This window comes from Prionailurus viverrinus, chromosome D4 (assembly GCF_022837055.1).
Source record: "Prionailurus viverrinus isolate Anna chromosome D4, UM_Priviv_1.0, whole genome shotgun sequence".
Classification (NCBI taxonomy): Eukaryota; Metazoa; Chordata; class Mammalia; order Carnivora; family Felidae; genus Prionailurus; species Prionailurus viverrinus.
Window position 1 is genome coordinate 63,126,927 of NC_062573.1, and position 22,125 is coordinate 63,149,051.

At 34.9% G+C, this 22,125-nt stretch overlaps 1 protein-coding gene across 2 annotated transcripts in view; it reads left to right on the top strand.

Moving 5' to 3' along the window:
* The window catches only part of GKAP1 (G kinase anchoring protein 1), an 85,713-nt gene extending 72,377 nt beyond the window's left edge, over window positions 1-13,336 (top strand). For both annotated transcript variants that reach the window (XM_047829832.1, XM_047829831.1), the window contains 5 exons: window positions 675-776; window positions 5,824-5,887; window positions 9,889-9,959; window positions 10,750-10,827; window positions 13,014-13,336. In XM_047829832.1, coding sequence (XP_047685788.1) covers window positions 675-776; window positions 5,824-5,887; window positions 9,889-9,959; window positions 10,750-10,827; window positions 13,014-13,061 — 363 coding nt within the window. In that variant the 3' untranslated portion in view covers window positions 13,062-13,336. The remainder of the gene's footprint in view (window positions 1-674; window positions 777-5,823; window positions 5,888-9,888; window positions 9,960-10,749; window positions 10,828-13,013) is intronic.
* The last annotated feature ends 8,789 nt before the right edge of the window (window positions 13,337-22,125 follow it).

Here is a 22,125-nt window from a genome sequence, read left to right on the forward strand (position 1 = left end):
AAAATACTTAAATAATACTTATAAAATATAATAAAATAATACTTATAAAATATAAAAATTATAATACTTATAAAATACTTAAATTATAAGTACGTTTTGAATTCTTTTGAGTTTTAAAGATAGACTAATAGCAACTTGTCACAGAGCACTTTTTTTTTAATGTTTTATTTATTTTTGAGAGAGAGACAGACAGACAGAACATGAACAGGGAAGGGGACAGAGACAGAGAAGGAGACACAGAATCTGAAACAGTCTCCAGGCTCTGAGCTGTCAGCAGAGAGCTTTACATGGGGCTTTACATACTCAAGAACTGTGAGAGCATGACCTGAGCTGAAGTCAGATGCTCAAAACGACTGAGCCACCTAGGCGCCCCGTCACAGAGCACTTTTAATATGTTTATCCCAGTATAGAAATATTTCAAAGTTTGATATTATTCTGTTATGCTTGTAGTTTGAGATTAATCATAAATATCTTATTTGCTTTTACTGTAATAATTACAATTATAATTGAGTAGAAGTGGAAATGTAGTCAATGGTTTAGGGTTGCTTTAGAAAATGAATTAAAATTGGGAAAAATCAGGCTTTTTCCTCTTAAACGTTCACAAATATTGTAAATATTGTAAACCAGAAATGGTAGAACTATCTTAGTTCTAAAATAGTGTTTTTCTCTGTTAGGAAGTAGTTCTGAAAGATGGAAGAATTGAAAGACTAAAGTTGGAACTTGAAAGGAAAGATGCTGAAATCCAGAAGCTGAAAAATGTGATCACTCAATGGGAGGTTTGTATTTATTTACTGTTGTAAACTAAAATAATTCTCTTACATGGTACTTTTCTGTTTTTCTTATATGTAAATATGTGTAATATTTGATTAATAGAAATAACATTTCTACTGTTCAGGTTTTTAAACTCTCATTAATGATATGAAATCTGAATGACAGTGTAATTTTCTTCTCATGTTACAATATATATAACATTAAATTTTCCATTTTAACCATTTTTAAGTATACAATTTATTGGCATTAATTATCTTCACAGTGCTATGTGAATAACCACTATCTACTTCCAGAACTTTTTCATCATCCCAAGCAAATTCTGTACCCATTAAATAACTCCTGTTCTTCTTTTGTTGCAGCTACTGGTTACCTGTAATTCCAATGAATTTGCTTTATTCTGGGTACTTCATATAAATGGAATTATATAATTTTTGTCTTTGTGTGTCTGGCTTATTTCACTTAGCATAATGTTTTCAAGTTTCATCCATGTTTTTTGCATGTATCAGAATTTCATTCCTTTTATGGCTGAATTGCCCATTGTATGTATATACTACATCTTGTTTATTCATCTGTTTGTGGACATTTGCATTGTTTCCACCATTTGACTATTGTGAACAATGCTGCCATGAACATTAGTGTACAAGTATTTGAGTCCCTGCTTTTAGTTTTTGGGTATGTACCTAAAAGTAGAATTGTTGGATCACATGGTAATTATATGTTTAACTTTTGGAGAAACTGCCATATTGTTTTCCATAGCACCTGCAACATTTTACATTCCCATCACCAAAATACATGAAGGTTCCAATTTCTCCACATCCTTGTCAACATTTGTTATTTATACAGTTTATTTTAACCACAAACCTGCATATTACTCTTTGATTTGCTTCCTTAGGCTTTTTTTTTTTTAATCTCTTATTCATCTGAAGTGTCATTGTTTTTTGACTAATATTTATTCACTCAACAGTTATCTCTTGAGTGCCTATAATGTGCCAGGTGCTTTTCTGGGCCCCACATACGCAATGGTGAAAAAAATGATAACTCAAGTTCGAGCTCTGATGGTTCTTACATTTCCCTTTCTCCTCTACTTATGCCTTTAGGAATCATCCCTGCTAAAACCTTTTTGGACTGCATCCACCCATCTCCCTTAGCTTTCTCCTTGTGGTTTATATTTTCCTTTTCCTTTTCTCCTCTGTGCCAGGCACAGAGAAGAAATACAAATATGAGCTACCAAGAAGCTCATAGTCTAATGAGGAAGATACACATGTAAATAGTTGTAGTACATTGTAGAATTTATAGAGATTTGACAGAGTGCTCCCAAATCACAGAAATAATACTGAATTAGTTGCTGCCTTTGAAAATTGCTAAGCTTTTCACAGAAGAGATGGTGTTTCCAGGTAGAGACTGTACCTACAAAGGCATGGAAATGGTAAGAAATATATTGTTGCTGAAATTTAGAGAAATGGAAAGTTGTAAAAGGTTGTATTGGAGATGTTATTTGGGGTCAGTATTTGAAGGCAATTGGATTTTATTTTATTTATTTATTTTATTACAGGAAGGTAAAACCACAGAGCAATATCAGCCATGAACAAACATGCGGAAATTCTTAACAAGATCTTAGCAACTTGAGTCCAACAGATTTTTTTTTATTCATCAAATGAATTTATAACTGAAAATTAAAATTTAAAGTTACTATTGAAAGCAGTAAAATTTTAGTCGACCATGGCTAAACAAAAAATATATATAAGCCAAGAAATTTAAGTACCTTTTTGTTCTTTGATGTAATTCTTTTAATGGAACATTTCCCTTCTGGTGACAGCTTTTAACATTTAGTTTATATTTATTCACATCAATCTGGGCCCTAGGTAAAAAGAAATTGTCAGGTACTATATACATCTATATCTTATAAATATATTTAGGCCAAGTTTTTAGATAAGAATTGAAGTATATATTCATGTAGCACCAATCTAGTGGTTCTAATTGCAGTTCTTTTTTTTTTTTTCCTGCTCATAATTTATGAAGCTTTGTTTTTTTTTAATTTTATTTATTTAATTTTATATTTTTCATCATGGTGGGTGTACTCTTTAATCCCCATCACCTGTTTCCCCCATCCCCCACCCATCTCCCCTCTGGTAATCATCAATTTGTTCTCTGTAGTTAAGAGTTTGTTTCTTGGTTTTTCTCTCTTTTTTCCCCTTTGCTCATTTGTTTGTTTGTTTTTTTTAATTTCACTTATGAGTGAGATTATATGGTGTTTGATTGACTGACTTATTTCACTTAGCATTAAACTTTCTAGCTCCATCCCTGTTGTTGCAAATGGCAAGATTTCATTCTTTTTTATAGCTGAATAATATTCCATTATAGATAGATAGATAGATAGATAGATAGATAGATAGATAGATGCACACACACACTCACCACATCTTCTTTATCCATTCATCTATCGATGGACACTTAGGCTGCTTCCATAGTTTGCTTATTGTAAATAATGCAGCAATAAACATAGGGGTGCATGTATCCCTTTGAAGTAGTGTTTTTGTATTTTTTGGGTAAATCCCCACAAGTGCAATTCCTGGATTATAGGGTAGTTCTGTTTTTAATTTTTTGAGGAACCTCCATCTGTTTTCCAAGCTGCACCAGCTTGCATTCCCAACAACAGTGCAAGAGGGTTCTTTTTTCTCCACATCCTTACCAACACTTGTTTCTTGTTGTTGTTAAGTTAGCCATTCTGACAGGTGTGAGGTGATCTGTCATTGTGGTTTTGCACTTTCCTGATGACTAGTGATGTTGAGCATCTTTTCACGTGTCTGTTAGCCATCTGTATGTCTTCTTTGGAGAAGTGTCTTCTGCCCATTTTTAAAAAAAATTTTTTTTTTCAACGTTTATTTATTTTTGGGACAGAGAGAGACAGAGCATGAACGGGGGAGGGGCAGAGAGAGAGGGAGACACAGAATCGGAAACAGGCTCCAGGCTCTGAGCCATCAGCCCAGAGCCCGACGCGGGGCTCGAACTCACGGACCGTGAGATCATGACCTGGCTGAAGTTGGAGGCTTAACCGACTGCGCCACCCAGGCACCCCATCTTCTGCCCATTTTTAATTGGATTATTTGTTTTCGGGGATCTTGAGTTGTATCATTTCTTTATATGGACAGTAACCCTTTATCAGATATGTCATTTGCAGATGTCTTCTATTCTAATGGCTGCCTGAAGGCATTTGGATTTTAGTAAAGGTCTTTAGAAAGGGAAGTGGCATGAGAATTGTTTTGTGGGAGAATAATGCACATGGCTGAAGCCTTGAGTGAAGGTAGTCTGGTAAAACAATGAATAGGTATTGAGTGTGAGAGGAAGAGCACATTTTCAGCTGGTTTGGGCAGTGGGAACTAATACCCCATTTTGTATATGCTTAGTTTGAAATAGCTGTAGATGTAGGCATAGATGTTCAGGATGTAGCTGAACACAGTTGACTCACAACATATGTATCATTTAACTTAAGTGCTCTCTTTTTCATGAAATTAAAAATACTAATGAGGCACTATATGTTTCATTTGTGGTCTTACAAATTGCATGGCACATGTGTTATACATTTTGTTTTTATCAATACATTTGCTATTCAGGGTTATATGTACAAAACTATATATGCTATTTTTATGGGCAATATAAAGATTTTTCATGGATAATTTTGCTCATTTGCGATTTTTGCTTTATGAGCTGACTTTAGATTCTAAGGCTGGAATAAGAGGTGTTTCTGTGTACACTGATCTATACCTTGGACAAAAGGCTTGAGCTGAGGTAGCCTTTAGCAAGATATTAACATTGATTAAAGCCTTGAGAGAATTTCTTACAGTTTCATATTCTTAGGGGATATATTTCTATATTCATAGTGAATATACTTATAGTTGACTTTGTATGGTTTTCCCCTTCATATTCCCATGTGTCCATCTGACTTACTGCCCTCATTCATTTCTAAGATTCTCAGAAGTTCTATTCCTTTTATATTTACTGTGGTATTTACTTCTGTTCGATGTATTGACTGAAGTTATTACTGAGTATCATTACTGGTTTGTTATCAGCAATTTACTGAATAGAGTATTTAGTAAAAGCCATTTTTATCTTTATTGAACTTGATTTAAAATACATTAAATATGTTTTATAAGAAAGATTTTTGAATCGGTAACTTCTGTACTTACCTATGTACATGTTAAGAGAAGAAGTGACAAGTTTCTTGTACTGATCTGCTTTCTTTCGCTGATCTCTTGTTTTTCCATACTGTATTAAATATAGTGTTATGTCTAATGTACTAATATGTTAAATATTTATAAATAATTAAGTCCATTTAAGATATGTTGAATAAGTGTAGTGGAGTGGGCAAATTCCCTGGAATAAAGATGTTAATGTGGGAACACAGTTCCTCTTGTTCATAAGTATATAATTGTGCCATTATGTAGTATGAGAAGAAGCCAAGTCATTTAGAAAAATAGAAAAAGAATTGGAAGGTATTTCAGTAAATTATTAATTCATACCATCCAAATTTACTTTAACAATATATAGTTAGTGAAATAGTAAGTGAGAAGACATAGTACTGCACTGTACAATTGAGTAACCACTATGTGAGTGTACCTAGGCACTTTTTCAGTAGTTTAGTAGCCACATTTTGGACAGTGGCAGGTATAGAACAGATACAGAAAGTTCTAGTGTAGTACTGGACAGTCTTGGTCTAGAGCTGTGAATCATTTTTCTTTGTTTTTGCCTAATTATTTTGAATTGTGTAAGGATTTTATTTAAGGAAAAAAAGAGAAAGACTTCAAGAAAATTTAGTCCCAAATTTTGTCCAGTTTTACCTCTCTCTTCTTGATTTTTCAATATCCTATAACATTAATTTCTGTTATTGTACCAGGGATTTAATTTAGGAGTAGAGAGTTATGAATACATTTTCCTCTTTCAAAAGTAATTCCTGTCTTTCAGCAAGCCTAGAATTCATAACTTCATAATTCATAGTAAATCATCAATTACATTATTTACTTTTAAAAAATTAAATCTTTTTTCTTTGACTATTAGGCAAAGTATAAAGAAGTAAAGGCAAGAAATGCACAGTTATTGAAAATGCTTCAGGAAGGTGAAAGTAAGTGATTTGTGTGTTTTTAGAATTAAAAGTTAACCTTAAAAAATATTTGAAGATAATTTTTCAAGATATATGATTTATTAACTCAACAAAATTAAAAATTTTCTCAGAGTGATACAAATTGAATTGTTTCTGATAATTTTATTATTACAAGTCACTCTTACAGCACCTTAGTATTATACAGGTTTATGACTATTTGGGTAAGAGAAAGCTTGAAATTTCCGTTCTTCTAAAGTACTGGACTACATTCAGCAGGAAAATAAGAATAGACCTTGCTTAAGATTCTTTTTAATTATTAGAGGAGAATGCTTATTATTTTGGGTTTTCCTTCTCCCTAACTCCTTATACTTTTGTTGCCACTCTAAACTTTGGCAGTAGTTCACTAGCAGGAAGCCAAGGAAATCACTCAAAAATGATTAGAAATAATCAGATTAGTAAAGTAGATGCTATGTGAAGCCCCTCCCCACATCAGTTGCACTCCTGATTACGTATACCTAATGATACTTACCTTGAAAGTTCTATGAAGATTTTCCACTCATAACAGAAAAGGAAGTGTGTGTTAAGTTTTTAAATTTTTTTTTTAAGCTTTATTTATTTTTGAGAGAGAAGGGGAGAGAGAGAGAGCATGCACACATGAGTGGGGGAGGAGCAGAGAGAGGGAGACACAGAATCTGAAGCAGGCTCCAGGCTCTGAGCTGTCAGCACAGAGCCCGACGTGGGGCTCGGACTCATGAACCATGAGATGATGAACTGAGCCACCCAGGCGCCCCTGTGTGCTAAGTTTTTAATATGAAGCTTATGCAAAAGAAATTATAAATAATAAAAGACATATAGAAAGATATGAATAAGAGAAAATCTTCTGAACAGACAAAATTAAGGTCTATAAACAGTTTTCCCTGTTAATAAGTGTCAGTGATAAACCAAATAGATCTCTTATGAGTACTGTATAGTGTTCAAGAAATGGTGAAACTCACCTTGAAGAATAAGCAAGATAACAGAAATTGAAGATCCTGGGAGTATAATTGTCTAGTCAAAATTTAAACTATGTTAAAAAACAGTTATCAAAACAGTATGAGTAAAAACCAGAAATTATGTTCAATTGAACAGAATATATAGTGTTGAAATAGATTCAAGCTTACTGTTTTATAACTTTACTGTTTTTTGTAATATAATTTATACAGCTTAACTATGATGAAATGGAAGTTAAAGAATAATGGGGAAAGGTAGTATTTGCACAATTAGATACCAAAATTCTGAAATCACTTTAGATCTGTGCATGTTACTGAGTTCTGTGCAGATCATTTAATAAAATTATGAAAATAAAGTAATTGTTTATAAGCTGTATTTCTTTTTTTTTATTAAAAAATTTTGTTAATGTTTATTCATTTGTGAGAGAGAGAGAGCATGAGCAGGGAAGGGACAGAGAGAGAGGGAGACACAGAATCCAAAGCAGGCTCCAGGCTCTGAGTTGTCAGGACAGAGCCTGACGTGGGGCTCAAACCTACAAACCATGAGATTGTGACCTGAGCTGAACTCCGACACTCAACCAACTGAGCCATCCAGGCACCCCTCTGAGCTGTATTTCTAATTAAGGGTATCATTGGACATTGGATGCATGATTTTTAAATATGTAAAAAACAAAGTAATATTTCTATTTAGAGAAACATTTATGAAAAGTAAGAAAGTTAAATGATAAAAGCTTTCTCTCATTTAAGATGGCTACCAGTAAATGACTTCAGTGTCCATGCTATATTATAAAAAAATCCAAATGAGGTCACCTGGCTGGCTCCGTCAGGAGAGCATGCAACTCTTGAACCCAAGGTCATGAGTTTGAACCCCACATTGGATGTAGAGATTATTATGTTTTTAATTTTTTAAAATTTATTTATTTCGAGAGAGGCAGAGAGCAGGGAGGGGCAGAGAGAGAGATCCCAAGCAGGCTCCACACTGTCAGCTCAGAGCCCATGTGGGGCTTGAACTCACAAACCACATGATCATGACCTGAGCCCAAACCAAGAGTCAGAGGCTTAACTGAGTGAGCCACCCAGGTGCCTGAGATTACTTTTTAAAAAATCCAAATAGAAGAATTTTATATAGAACCATTACATGAAAAATAGAGTACATTAGAGCATACATACTCTAGCATTTATAATGTAAATGTAGGAGCGCCTGGGTGGCTCAGTCGGTTGAGCTTCTGATTTCTACTCATATCGTGATCTCAGGGTTCATGAGTTCGAGCCCTGCCTCGGGCTCTGTGCTGACAGCTCAGAGCCTGGAGCCTGCTTCAGATTCTGTGTCTCCCTCTCTCTCTACTTCTCCCCCACTCATGCTCCGTCTCTCTCTGTCTCAGAAATAAACAAACATTAAAAAAAAATTTATAATGTGAATGTAAATACAGTCAGTTCTATTATAATGCAACATATGTTCCTAACAGTCACCAATTTCTGCCTAAGTACACAATTAAAACCACAAGGATTATGGGGGAATGGGATTAGGAGTGCACAACAGTCAAAAAACTTCATTAGAGACGTGTTAAAAAAAAAAAGATAGGAATCTAATTAAAACAGTAACACAGTTTTATACATGTTAAAATGGTTAAACACAAATACTATAATAAGTATGGCACTTTACCTGAAAGACCTGAAATTTGCTTGAGAAAATAGGTTTCAGAAGGTCTGCAGGTTGTGTTTACTGTGAAGCAGTGGAAGGATGGAAAGTTGGTATAGTTCTGAACACTCAGGGAATGGAGATAGCTGAGAGATATTTGAGGTGTGTGCATGGGTGCAGTTTTCTGTGTTCGTGAAATAATGCTCAAGCAAATGTAAAGTTCGTGTTATGTTCAAGTTGTTCCCCAATACAGTAATCTCAGTGAAACAAATTTGTGTTTTCAAAACAAGCATATTATTATAAAACTGACTATAATTGAAATATCACGTAATTATTAAAAATTATTAGTTCTCAGTGAGTGTGTGTAATTCTGGGGATTGGGGAGTAGAAAACATAATACATAAAAATTCCCAGGTTGAAGGGCACCTGGGCTGGCTCAGACAGAAGAGCGTGCAACTCTTAATCTCAAGGTCATGGGTTTGAGCCCCACGTTGGGTGTAGAGATTGCTTAAATTAAAAAAAAATTACCAATTTGAATCTTGAGAGCCTATGATTTGTTTCTTGATGCAGTGTCTCACCTTCATTAAACTATAAAAAATACAATTTAATTACAGTGTTATATTGGTAGAGCTGTGGTGATATCAGTACTCATGTAGTTGATCTTTTCCTCCTTCACTAAATTTATTACAGTCTTACCTGTTCGGTTTCTCCTAGCTTGTTTTCAGAGTTCAGGAGTTAGTTTTTCATGCATTGGCCATTACCATGGGTTAAGGAGTTGTTAGCCATGTGGGGATTTTTAAGGCTTAGGAAACCTTGGCACCAAGATGTAGAGCTCGTGCTTCCTCTAAGAGGGAAAACCTCTCGACAAAGGAATAGTTCTAAATGTCCACAGGCTTATGTAATCAGTTATGATCATATGAGCTACATTTATTTGACTGTGCTGTATTGATATGAACAGTGAGATAAAAATTATTTTTGTGGGCCTTACAGTACTGCTCGCCCTGACAATTTGACAAAACAAACAAAAACATTCTACGTTGTTTTTAAAATCTTGCTTTAAGACTAGTCAAAGTATTTGTTTTATCCCTTTGAGAAATTGTTTATGCCCTTGTTCTCTGTAGTATAGTTGGAAAAAATTAATCTTTCAAGATACCTTTACAATTAATATTTTAACACCACAGAAAATGTAAAATTTCCAAGAAAAACTGCTATAGTAATAATAATGATTAGAATTTACCAGTGAAAAATAAGAGCTATATAGAACTAAGGAATACATTGATTCAGTACAAGGACAAATCTTTGCCCAATTGCACTGCTGTCTTGGTTCACTAAAGTATTATTCAAGTGTTTGAGTGACTGAAAACATTACACTGCTGTTTTTCCTTTCTTGTCAGTGAAAGATAAAGCAGAAATACTGCTGCAAGTTGATGAATCACAAAGTATCAAGAATGAGCTAACTATACAGGTAAGAAAAACTATGGAATATACAGGACTGGTTTCCTTAAGCTATTACACTTTAGTCCTAAATTATGAAACTTGATTAAACAAAAATACAGCCCATCAACACTGCAGTAAAGTGATATAAATTACACTTAGGGGCGCCTGGGTGGCTCAGTCAGTTAAGCGTCCGACTTCAGCTCGGGTCATGATCTCGCGGTTCGTGAGTTCAAGCCCCGCGTCGGGCTCTGTGCTGACAGCTCAGAGCCTAGAGCCTGTTTCAGATTCTGTGTCTCCCTCTCTCTCTATGACCCTCCCCCGTTCATACTCTCTCTCTCTCTGTCTCAAAAATAAATAAACGTTAAAAAAAAATTTTTTTTAATTAAAAAAAATAAATTACACTTTTTTATTATTATGTAATAGCAGATGGATGAAGATTCTGTTTTCCATGCTGAGAAAGTTAGGTGTGTCCTGAAGAGTAAGGGAGGATAAGGTGGTATTTCAGTTGATGCCGACTCTAAATATAGAGATAAAAAGGGCAGGTAGAACTTACCCAGTCATGAACCGTGACTTTCTTCCTTTCCCATCCTTACTTTGTCATTTTCTCTTGGAATATTGAGCTTCTCCTGTCTACTTTTAATAGACAACTGAGTAAAATGCCTAATTGAAATTGTGTGTGTGCTCAGTGGTGGGAAGGTGGTTCTCCTGTGATCCCTAGTCATCTAGTAGTCAAATTCATCCCCGGGAGTAAGTGTTAAGAATTAAGAGTATTTGCCTGAAGACACGAAGTCTTTTTTAAATTGAATGTTTGGTTTTAGGTGACTTCACTTCATGCTGCATTAGAACAAGAAAGATCGAAAGTGAAAGTATTACAAGCAGAACTAGCCAAATACCAGGTATGCGTTTCTAATTTCGAAAGTATTCTCATCACAACTACACTTAGGATAGATACTGTGTGAGAATAAAGTACTATTTTATTCAGTCTAAAATCTGTTCGCCAAACATATTAATAATGTTATTATTGGACATATCATTTACACTTTAGAAAATGTTAGGGTCATTCTAGATATTGGTATTTACAGTACTAACTAAATTCAGAAAAATCCTTGGTATGTGATGTGGCATATGTGCCAGTGAATCATATCGAGGGAAGGTGCATAATGACATTTGTCCTATTATATAAATTTGATCACATGGGTACAGCAGTTTCTCCTAGATATCTTTATTGTAAAGATATCTTTTCCCTTTATAGTTAATAAATATGTGAAGTGATACTTGGAGATTGTGTGAATATCCTTTTCTTTTTACTAAATGGTTTTAGCATCCATTGATGGTGATTTTTCTAATTGTTATTTCTTCTGCATTTATACCTGGCATTCAGCATTTTTTTCTGGACAAAGCAGTAAAAAAATCAGTTATTTGTTTCAGTATATGTGTATATGTATGTGTGTGTGTATACACACACACATACATAAAGCATTTTATGTATGTGTGTCTAAGTCATGATATAAAATGTGTTAATTAATGTGGGGAGTCATAGTCAAAAAGGTTTGAAAGCCACCACTGTTGGCCTGGAGAACATAGAAGTTGTAACAGCCCCAGGTTTGACATCTCATCATTCCCGGAAGAATTCCCTTTGCCTGGGAGACTTTGAAAAAGTCATGTATCATTGATCCATTGATCATTTTGTGTGTGGGGTTTTTTTTAATCTTGTGGAAAAGCAAGGTAAGAGTTTTAAGCTACGTGACATTGGTACCTATGCATAGTGGGTATCTACTTTGAGGAAAGCTTTTAGTAAGTGTATTTGTATTTTCCTGCTACAGGAAATAAATTTTATTTTTAATACATGGCATTACACATCTCAGGTCCCACATAACCTCTTCATACGTTTTTTTTTCTCTGGACAAATCTGTGCATAACTTTTATTTGGTCAGGAATGAATCATGACATTCTCATACTTGATTTTTTCATTTAAAAGATTGATGAAGAAATGTTTTTGACCACTAGGAGGGAAGTTATAGGCAGAACAAGGATGAAAGCAACAGAGAATAGCTGCCAACACTAGTAAATGGGTCTGGATTCCATGGGCCTCTGACCACTTTAACCACAGCCAAGTACTGGTTCCTAAACCTGGCTGACCATCAGAATCACTTGGGAACTTTTTGAATTACAGATTGTTGAGCCCATTTCTAGTAATCATAAATAAACGGATCTGGGACAAAGTCTAGACTTCAGAGTTTTTAAAATAAAACCATTTAGGTGATTCTGTTGATCAACTAAATTTAGGCATCATTGCCATAATTTATAAAAATGGAGAAGAAAACTGTAAAATTTTTGTAAGGAACCATTATTTTGTGGTTAAAATGAGGGGTAGAATAGTTCAGGATGATTTTAATTTTCCTCTTTGCACCTTTGTACTTTCTGTATTTTTACAATGAGTATTTGCTTTTTAAATCAGAGTCAGGCAGAAAATGATACGTTAAAAATAATGAATGTAAAATACTTCTTATATTTTAAGCTCCTACCTCTTTGCTTGGCTCAAATCAAACACCATAGACGGAGTTTCATTTGGAGCAAATTAAATACAGATTCATGTATATCACTGAGCAATATGAAAAGTATAGTCTTCTTTTCAACCTGATGATGAACAAAATCAGATTTCTGATGCTAATATGAATAAGACTAACTTGAATTAAAAATTGAATTATCCGAGAAGGTAATAACTAAATTACCAGATTTGCAGATCATATGGAGCAACTTATTTATTTTAGAAGTGATCAAAAATTACACTTTTAAAAAAACCTGGGACAGTCCAAATGAGGTCTAAAAAATATTGGTAGTCTTACTAAGTCTAAACTAGTTCAAGTAGAAGTAACTACTTCATACAACCCGCTTTAACCATTTGCAAAAAAATAACCTTATAAAAATAATTTAGTTGTCTGCACATTCAGATTTGCAACAAACTAAAAAAAAAAATGTTTCCTTCTCATACTCAAAAATGCCTTTGGTCTCATTTATTCTTAAAATGAAAATGCCCCCAAAATGGTACTTCCTAAATAATTTGCCCTATTTTTCTTTACAGGGTGGCAGAAAAGGGAAAAGAAACTCTGAATCCGACCAGTGTAGGTGATTGCATTAGCCTTTGAGGTCAACACAAAAATTAACACTTTCAGGGTTTTGCAAAAATGTATATATTTAATGCTGTGCAACTGCTAAACTATGCAGTTTTTGTTGAAGAAACTTAAAGTGATTAGCTCACTAACAGTCTATAATTTTATGTCCTTTTGGCTTAAAGTGAAAAGAAGAAAAATAGAATTCCAGCAGAATTCACTGATTATTGTTTACTATCCATACTTCTTATCACTTTAATTTTTCATCAGTCAATAAAATTTACTCTTCCACTAATATGTTTGAGTTTTTAAATTTCAAAAAACAGTGTGAAAGTAGTATTAATTGGATTGTTGAAGTTCAGTGACCATTTACTCAGCACTTTGTGCATGCTAAACTCTACAGGACATACAAAATGAGTGAAAAGTGGTGGATACCCTCCAGTGGGCATCGAAGCTGGGGACGACAGAAAAATACGTATGCATTAGAGTGAATAGAACGTTGATAGCACATTGTTTGGAAATTGAGAACACTTGCATGAGCTAGTTTCTGCAGGGTGGATCTCTGTTCTGTAAATTTGCCGGGAGGCATTCCAGGCAGAGGGAGCAAAATCTGTGCTGAAATATTTGTTTAAAGAACAGTATGTCTTGAGGACAAAAATATGACACACTGAGAATAGAGTGTTGAAGTTGGGGAGGAGTGAATGAGAGATCTTTCACTGGTATCATCAATCACTAGAGTGATTAGTGGTTTGTGTAATTGATGTTTTTCTTTTTTTAGTGTAGTCAGTGAAACACAAATATGATTCCTAAAAATACAGAGGTTTTTTGCTTGTTTGTTTTACATCAGAGATGAATACATAAATACTGGTGTTGGCCTCCTTTTTTTCTTTTTTTTGAAGAAAAAAAATAATGTCATCATTGCTTTTATGTCTGGCTTCTAACATGAGGCTAAATGAACCTTGCAAAGAATTGGGACTTCTTATTTCTCCCTATATTCCTAGCACTTAGTCCTTTGTGTGGCACAGAATAGATACTGGATAATTATTTAATAAAGTGGTAAAGCCTTTTAAGATAGTTTTACTTTTACTAATTTTACCTTTGATGAAGAATAGGTACCATCAGACCTCATAAGCCCCCAAATAGAAAATAAAAAAATCTTACTCTTATTGAAGTGTATATTCACTATTGCATAAATGAAAAAGTGCCTTGTTGAGTTTTTCTAGTCTATATGAATCCATTAGATTTGGCTTATGATTTATAACTCACCTCTTGATGTATGCTGAGATTAGCTTTCAACAGTCCTTCTACAGAGGGAGAAAGGAGAAGAAAGTGTCTTGAGATGCTAAAGAACTATTACCTTAGTTGTGCATTATTAAACTATTAAAAAAAAAAGAATAGGTACCATCAGGGACACCTGAGTAGCTCAGGCAGTTAAGCATTTGAATCTTGATTTCGATTCAGGTCGTGATCTCACGGTTTGTGAGTTCGAGTCCCTCATCAGGCTCTGTGCTTGACAGTGCGGAGCCTGCTCGGGATTCTGTCTCTCTCTCTCTACCCCTCCCCTGTTCACGCTCTCTCACTCTCTCTCTCAAAATAAATGAATAAACTTAGACAAAAAAAGAATAGGTACTATCAGAGCCTAATCAATTCAATAAATATATATGGTAATATTCCATGATACCATATTTTTCAACCCAGTGATGAACAAAATCAAATTTCTAATGTCTTATATGAACCAGCTAGACAGAACCTGAATAGTTTCAGTTATAATTCAATTACCCAAGGAGCTAATGAACTGAATTCCCAAACCATACTGTATCATCATCTGCTTTTGATTTTCTGCCTGCACATTATCCATTTAGTACATTATCTAGTTTCTAGCACAGTGCCTGGCACAAGGTAGATGCTAAACAGATATGCCATTTTCTTTCTTTATTTTTTTAAATTTATTTATTTTGAGAGAGAAACAGAATACACAAGTGGGGGAGGGACAGAGAGAGAGTGAGAGAGAATCCCAGGCAGGCTCTGTGCTGTCAGCATAGAGCCTGATGTGGGGCTCGAACTCATGAACTATGAGATCACAACCTGAGCCAAAGTCAAGAACTTAACCAACTAAGCCACGCAGGTGCACCCAGATATGCCATTTTCTACTAGTGTATATTGGTTTAAAATCACCTGGGCACATAGAAACCTTCATTGATCATCCTCTTTTGAGTTGGGTCTTCTCTGGAGTACTGTATTCATAGTTCTGTTTTTCTCCCTGAATTTTCTTTTTCCTGATTGATACATTCACTTCTGTGGCTCAATCTACCACTTGTAGGCTGATACCTTAGTCTCAACCACGGAAAGCTTTATCTAGTAAGAGATAGAAAAGAATCTGTGATCAAGTGGTGGTTTCTTTTCCATTAAATTGATTTCTCAGGCATTTCTATTTTTTTAAATGTTTTTAATGTTTGTTTATTTTTGAGAGAGACAGAACATGAGTGGGGGAGGGGAAGAGAGTAAGGGAGACAGAATCTGAAGCAGGCTCCAGGCTCTGAGCTGTCAACACAGAGCCCAGTACAGGTCTTGAACCCACGAACCGCAAGATCATGACCTGAGCTGAAGTCGTATGCTTAACCGACTGAGCCACCCATGAGCCCCTCTCAGGCATTTCTTTTAATAAATATTATTACTTAGATTATTTTCAATTTACAAAATGCTCAATGAAATTATTGATAGTTTAACATGTGCCAGGTGTTGTGCTAAGTACTAGAGATGCAAATATATCCATAATCAATTGGAAGGAAACAGAAATGTAAGGAAATACTCATAAAATATTCCAATAAATAATAATACTGATATGTTCAATTTGCTATTGGAGTACAGAAGAAATGCATCTTACCATTTTAAAGGGGTATCTTAGCCTTCACAAGAAAATTTAAGAATTTATTTGCATTTTAATGTATATATTCAAAAAGAGATTTTTATTTTTTTAATGTTTATTTTTGAAAGAGAGAGAGAGAGACAGAGCATGAACAGGGGTAGGGGCAGAGAGAGAGAGGGAGACACAGAAACTGAAGCAGGCTTCAGGCTCTTAGCTGTCTGCACAGAGCCCGGTCCGGGGCTCAAACTCATGAATCGTGAGATCATGACCTGAGCTGAAGTCAGACACTGAACTGACTGAGCCACTCAGGTGCCCCTTCAGTTATTTTTAAATTGGAAGTAATTTTCATTATGCTATATTGAAATGAATACACATTTCAGAATTTTCAGTAAGCCAATGGATATCATTTCTTATTAGGAATTCATTTTAATTATTTCAAATTCCATTAATAAGGTCTTACTTAAAATGTGATTATGGCAATATAGCTGGTTAATTAGATTCAGCAAATATTTTTGACATCTGTGGGATTTTTGACATTTTTTGTAGTGTTAGTAAAGCCAGAGGAACTAGAACTATATTGAAGTCTCAGTTCTATTACTTAGTTGTATGGACCTTGGCTCATAATACTCAATAAATGAACAGAGTGAAACTGAGTATCAAATGAGAGCAGCTAGTGAAAATATTGGGTAAAAAACTGAAAGATGCAGTCTCTTCCTTTAAATTATTTTTAGTCTGATAGGAGTAAAAAGGCATAGCATGTAAGTAAGTAAAATTCAATATAGAATACAGTGGATTCCATAAGGAGAATATATTTGTTAGGAAAGTCTGATGTTACTTACAGAAAAAAACGTTTTTAAACTGCTTCTTAAATTTAGAATAGGTAGCTTTTAAGGGTATAGGTCATGTACCAAAAAAAAAAAAAAAAAAAAAAAGATGTGTTCAGGGAACAGAAATATAAGCAAAGAATATGTTGAGGAAAGGGATTGCCTTCATTTTGCCTGGAGCATAAGACAGTATTGAGATAGCCAGAGAGATGATTTGGGGATAGCTATCATTCATCTTAAATTTCAGATTAAGAGGTCTGTACATAATTTGGTAGGCATGGGGAAACCATTAGAAGTTTATAGACAAAGGAGTGATGTAATCCAAGTTGCCCTTTAAGAAGATTGAAATGGCAGCAAATTATAGAAGAAAATTGATAGCAAGTTATAGAAGAAACTAATTTGGAAGAGAATGTCAAAGAAGCTTCTATAATAGAAATAGGGGGTAAAGAGGATCTGAACTACAGAGATGGCAATGGGATTCAGAAAATGAAAAAACATTCCCAGGGTGGAATCTAGCAAACTTGCTTAGAGTGAGAAAACGAACAAGGACATTAGAGATGAAAACAAGAGCTCATGCATAAACAAGAGAATACCATGAGTAGGGTCAACTGATGGAAGAATGAATGTAGAGGCAATGGACAGAATTGACTTTGATTTGTTAAATTGAATTTGTCCCCAGAACACTTAATGTAGAGGCCATCAAGTTAGAAATGCAGTTCTGATCCTTTGAGGAAAGGCTGGAGTTAACAGTTTTAGGATCCACCTACAATTAAGTTGTATGAATAGTTGATACACCCAAAGGAAAAAGTTTTTGAAGGAAGATATTGCTGAGCATTAGACTTTAGAAATGGTGGGAAACAGAGTGGTCAGAAAGGTGGGAGGCCTGGTCATGAATGTTGTAGAGAAGTCTCAGGTCATGAGCCCATGGAAGAACTGTAGGACTGCTAAAACACATTGATGACTTTCAAAATAGCTCTGGCACAGAGCAAGGCATTGAGGAAAAAGTTAAACTCTTTAACACTTTTGGCAATTAAAGAAGCCCCAACATGCCTTGAAAGGGCCACAGGATTGAATGAGGATTGGTTCGTTTTATGTAGGACTGAGGAGACCTTTACAGTGTTCATGAACAGAAAGGAGCCAGTCAAGATGACAGAGAGATTGGGGGTGGGAGTGAGGAATTGTCTTGTGAGCTCACCAATTAGGTATTTTCTTGCCATTACACTATTTGGTTGCCTTATCAACCTTCTGTAATTCGTAGTTTAAAGCTAAGTTAAGCTGCTCTCCGTTAGTGGAATTATATAGCCCTTTTCATATAACAACTTAAGAATGTTTAAGTAGAATTGAAAGACTTTAAAAAGAAACAAAATGATTTAATGATGCAGACATTACTAAACATCAATGACTTAGCTTTTATACTGAAGCTAAGGAAAAATTACTGAAGCAACAAGCAAGATGGTAAGTGAAAGTCTAAGATTCTCCAAAATCTGTAAATCATTGGCGAATTTTCTTGGGGTAAATTTTTAATTGAATTCAAAATGTTGTCTAATATGAACCCCCACTGCCTATGGGGTTGTTATGAAGTGGATGCACATATGTACTATTAGCCGCCTTGAACTTTGGTTTTTGCCATTAGGAAAAGCTCTATGGTAATAGCCAGAAAAATGTTTATACCCAATAATTACCAATATTGGATAATTAACCCTTAGGAAATAATTTGAGAGAAGAATAAATTTTAAAAGATCTATACAGATACAACAGTATGCATGGTAGGGAACCATGGAGTAACCCAAATGTCCAACTTCAATGTCTAACCCAATATCCAGCTTGAATGACTAAATAATATAACACATCAGTGGGAATTGTTATTACGCAGCCTTCAAAAAGGTGTAATTAGGATAACTATGTAAAAACCTGGAATATGTTGAACAACATTTAAATATAAAAACAAAAATAAAACTTGTATACTGATTATAGCTATATAAAAATAGATGTGCATGAGGACAAACTGGAAAGTAGTAATTCTTTTTAAAAAAATTTTTTTAAGTTTATTTATTCACTCAATACAGAGAGAACAATTTTGGGAGGGGCAGAGAGAGAGGGAGAGAGAATCCCAAGCAGGCTCTGCACTGTTAGTGCAAAACCCTATGTGGGGCCCAAACTCATGAACCATGAGATCATGACCTGAGCTAAAGTCAAACACTTAACTGACTGAGCCACCCAGGCGCCCCTGGAAAGTAGTAATTCTGAATTAAACTGCTTGTGTTGGGATAGGGGGATTATGGGTAATTATGGGTTCATTGTGTTTTCCCCCCAAATTTTATCTAATATACTGGTCTTTGTAATTAAAAAAAAAAAAGGAACACTACTACTTGTTAAGTAATTTGCTGTTATGGGAGTATGTTGTATTTACTTACCAATTTTATTGACATGTTCAAGTGAATCATGTTGATTATTATGGGATATCTTTTGGTCGTGGAAGTTTTGTTTTTCAGACCAGAACCCTTCACTGTAGAAATGGTGCGGAGAAAGTAGCATTGTGAGTCAAATAATTGTATGGCTGCAAGAAAACTTGTAAATTTTAATCAACCAGCTTGATGTTTCCCTTATTTTGTCTTCCCATTTAAAAAATTTTAGAAGTTTTACTACCATTAACCATGTCATGTTGTTCTGCTGACATTTCAGTATTAATTTTTTTGATATTCATATTATAAATTAAGATGTGAATTATTTTATAAATATTACTAAATATAGTATGCTCCTCATTGTGAATTTGTTAAGGAAGTGATCAGTTTTCTTCTCCATACCTCAATATATTAGTGTGCACTGATTGTACCATCTTACATAAAATTAGTTTTTAAAAACACAACCTTATTGACACATAATTGACATACAACTGCACATAGTAAATGGGATAAGTGAACATGCTTTGTGATTTAATCCTCTGATATTAAGATTTGCCTTAGGCACCAATATGTGACCTACCTAGTAAATGTCATGTGTGGGCTTATAAAGAATTTGCACTGTGAAGTTATTGGGCACAGTACAGTGTTCTATATATGTCCAATTAGATCAGGTTTCTTGAAATCTAATGTATCCTTAATGATTCTGTCAGTTACTGAGAGATATGTTAAAATCTAACAGTGATTATGCGCTTGTTTACTTTCTTTATGTTTTTGAGTTCTGTTGAGGTATATACAAATTTGAATGTTTCCTGTCTTCCTGCTGATTTTATTTTTACAAACTGACTATCCCTAGTATGTTTTTGTTTTAGAAGTATTTCATCCAATATTATTATAGCTACACTATTTTCCTTTCACTTAGTGTATCCATCGGTATATTTGGTACCACCCTTTTAATTGTCAGTCTTTCAGTATCTTTCTATTTTAAATAGATCTCTTTTAAACAGCATATCACACTTCTTTAAAAAGAATTTAAATTTATTGATTTAATTAAGATAAACCTGTCTTTAAAATTATCAACATTAAATATAAAACTTTTTCTACCTAAGTTTACCGAAGTCAAAGAAGTTCATGTTAATCTCTGTTGCAATTTAACAAAAATACAACTTAAAATGATTGTTAATTCTGTCTCAAAAGTTTTTATGGGTAATTGTTTGTTTTTAATTTACCTCCAAGTTAGTTAGCATATAGTGCAACAATGATTTCAGAGTAGATTCCTTAATACCCCTTACCCATTTAGCCCATGCCCCCATCCCACACCCCTCCAGTAACCCTATTCTTCATATTTAAGAGTCTCTTATGTTTTGTTCCCTCCCTGTTTTTATATTATCTTTGCTTTCCTTCCCTTGTGTTCATCTGTTCTGTGTCTTAAAGTCCTCATGTGAGTGAAGTCATATGGTTTTTGTCTTTCTCTGACTACTTTCACTTAGCATAATACCCTCTAGTTCCATCCACGTCGTTGCAAATGGCAAGATTTCATTCTTTTTGATTGCCGAGTAATACTCCATTGTATATATATACCACCACATCTTCTTTATCCATTCATCCATCGATGGACATTTGGGCTCTTTCCATACTTTGGCTATTGTTGATAGTGCTGCTATAAACATTGGGGTGCATGTGCCCTTTCGAAACAGCATATCTGCATCCCTTGGATGGATACCTAGCAGTGCAATTGCTGGTTTGTAGGGTAGTTCTATTTTTAGTTTTTTGAGGAACCTCCATACTGTTTTCCAGAGTGGCTGCCCCAGTTTGCATTCCCACCAGCAGTGCAAAAGAGATCCTCTTTCTCCGCATCCTTGCCAACATCTGTTGTGCCTGAGTTGTTAATGTTAGCCATTCTAATAGGTGTAAGGTGGTATCTCATTGTGGTTTTGATTTGTATTTCCCTGATGATTGATGTCGAGCATTTTTTCCTCTGTCTGTTGGCCATATGGAGGTATTCTTTGGAGAAGTGTCAATTCATGTCTTTTGCCCATTTCTTCACTGGATTATTTGCTTTTTGGGTGTTGAGTTTGATAAGTTCTTTATAGATTTTGGATACTAACCCTTTATCTTATATGTCGTTTGCAAATATCTTCTCCCATTCTGTTGGTTGCCTTTTAGTTTTGCTGATTGTTTCCTTCGCTGTGCAGAAGCTTTTTATTTTTATGAGGTCCCAGTAGTTTATTTTTGCTTTTGTTTCCCTTGACTCTGGAGATGTGTTGAGTACGACTGCGGCCAAGGTCAAAGAGGTCTTTGCCTGCTTTCTCCTCGAGAATTTTGATGGCTTCCTGTCTTACGTTTAGTTCCTTCATCCATTTTTAGTTTATTTTTGTGTATGGTGTAAGAAAGTGGTCCAGGTTCATTTTTCTGCATGTCGCTGTCCAGTTTTCCCAGCACCATTTGCTGAAAAGACTGTCTTTATTCCGTTGGATATTCTCTCTTGCTTTGTCAAAGATCAGTTGGCCATACGTTTGTGGGTCCATTTCTGAGTTCTGTATTCTGTTCCATTGACCTGAGTGTCTGTTTTTGTGCCACAGCATATCACACTTTTAAAAATCCCAGTCTAGGGGCACCTGGGTGGCTCAATGGGTTGAGTGTCCGACTTTGACTCAGGTCATGATCTCACAGTTTGTGGGTTCGAGCCCCACATCAGGCTCTGTGCTGACAGCTCGGAGCCTGGAGTCTACTTCAGATTCTGTGTCTCCCTCTATGTCTGCCCCTCTCCCACTTGCATTCTCTCTCTCTCAAAAATAAACATTAAAAAAAATTTTTTTAATCCCAGTCTAACACATCTTCTGTATTTGTTTCTCTCTTTTGCTCATTTTCTTTTAGTGATTGACTTGGTGACCTCTTCCTTTGTCAGACCTTCAGTGCCTTTAAGAAGTCCTTCCACATTTTAGCTTTTTCAAACTGGAGAGTTTGTCTGAACAAACTGGTTTCTCATATCCCT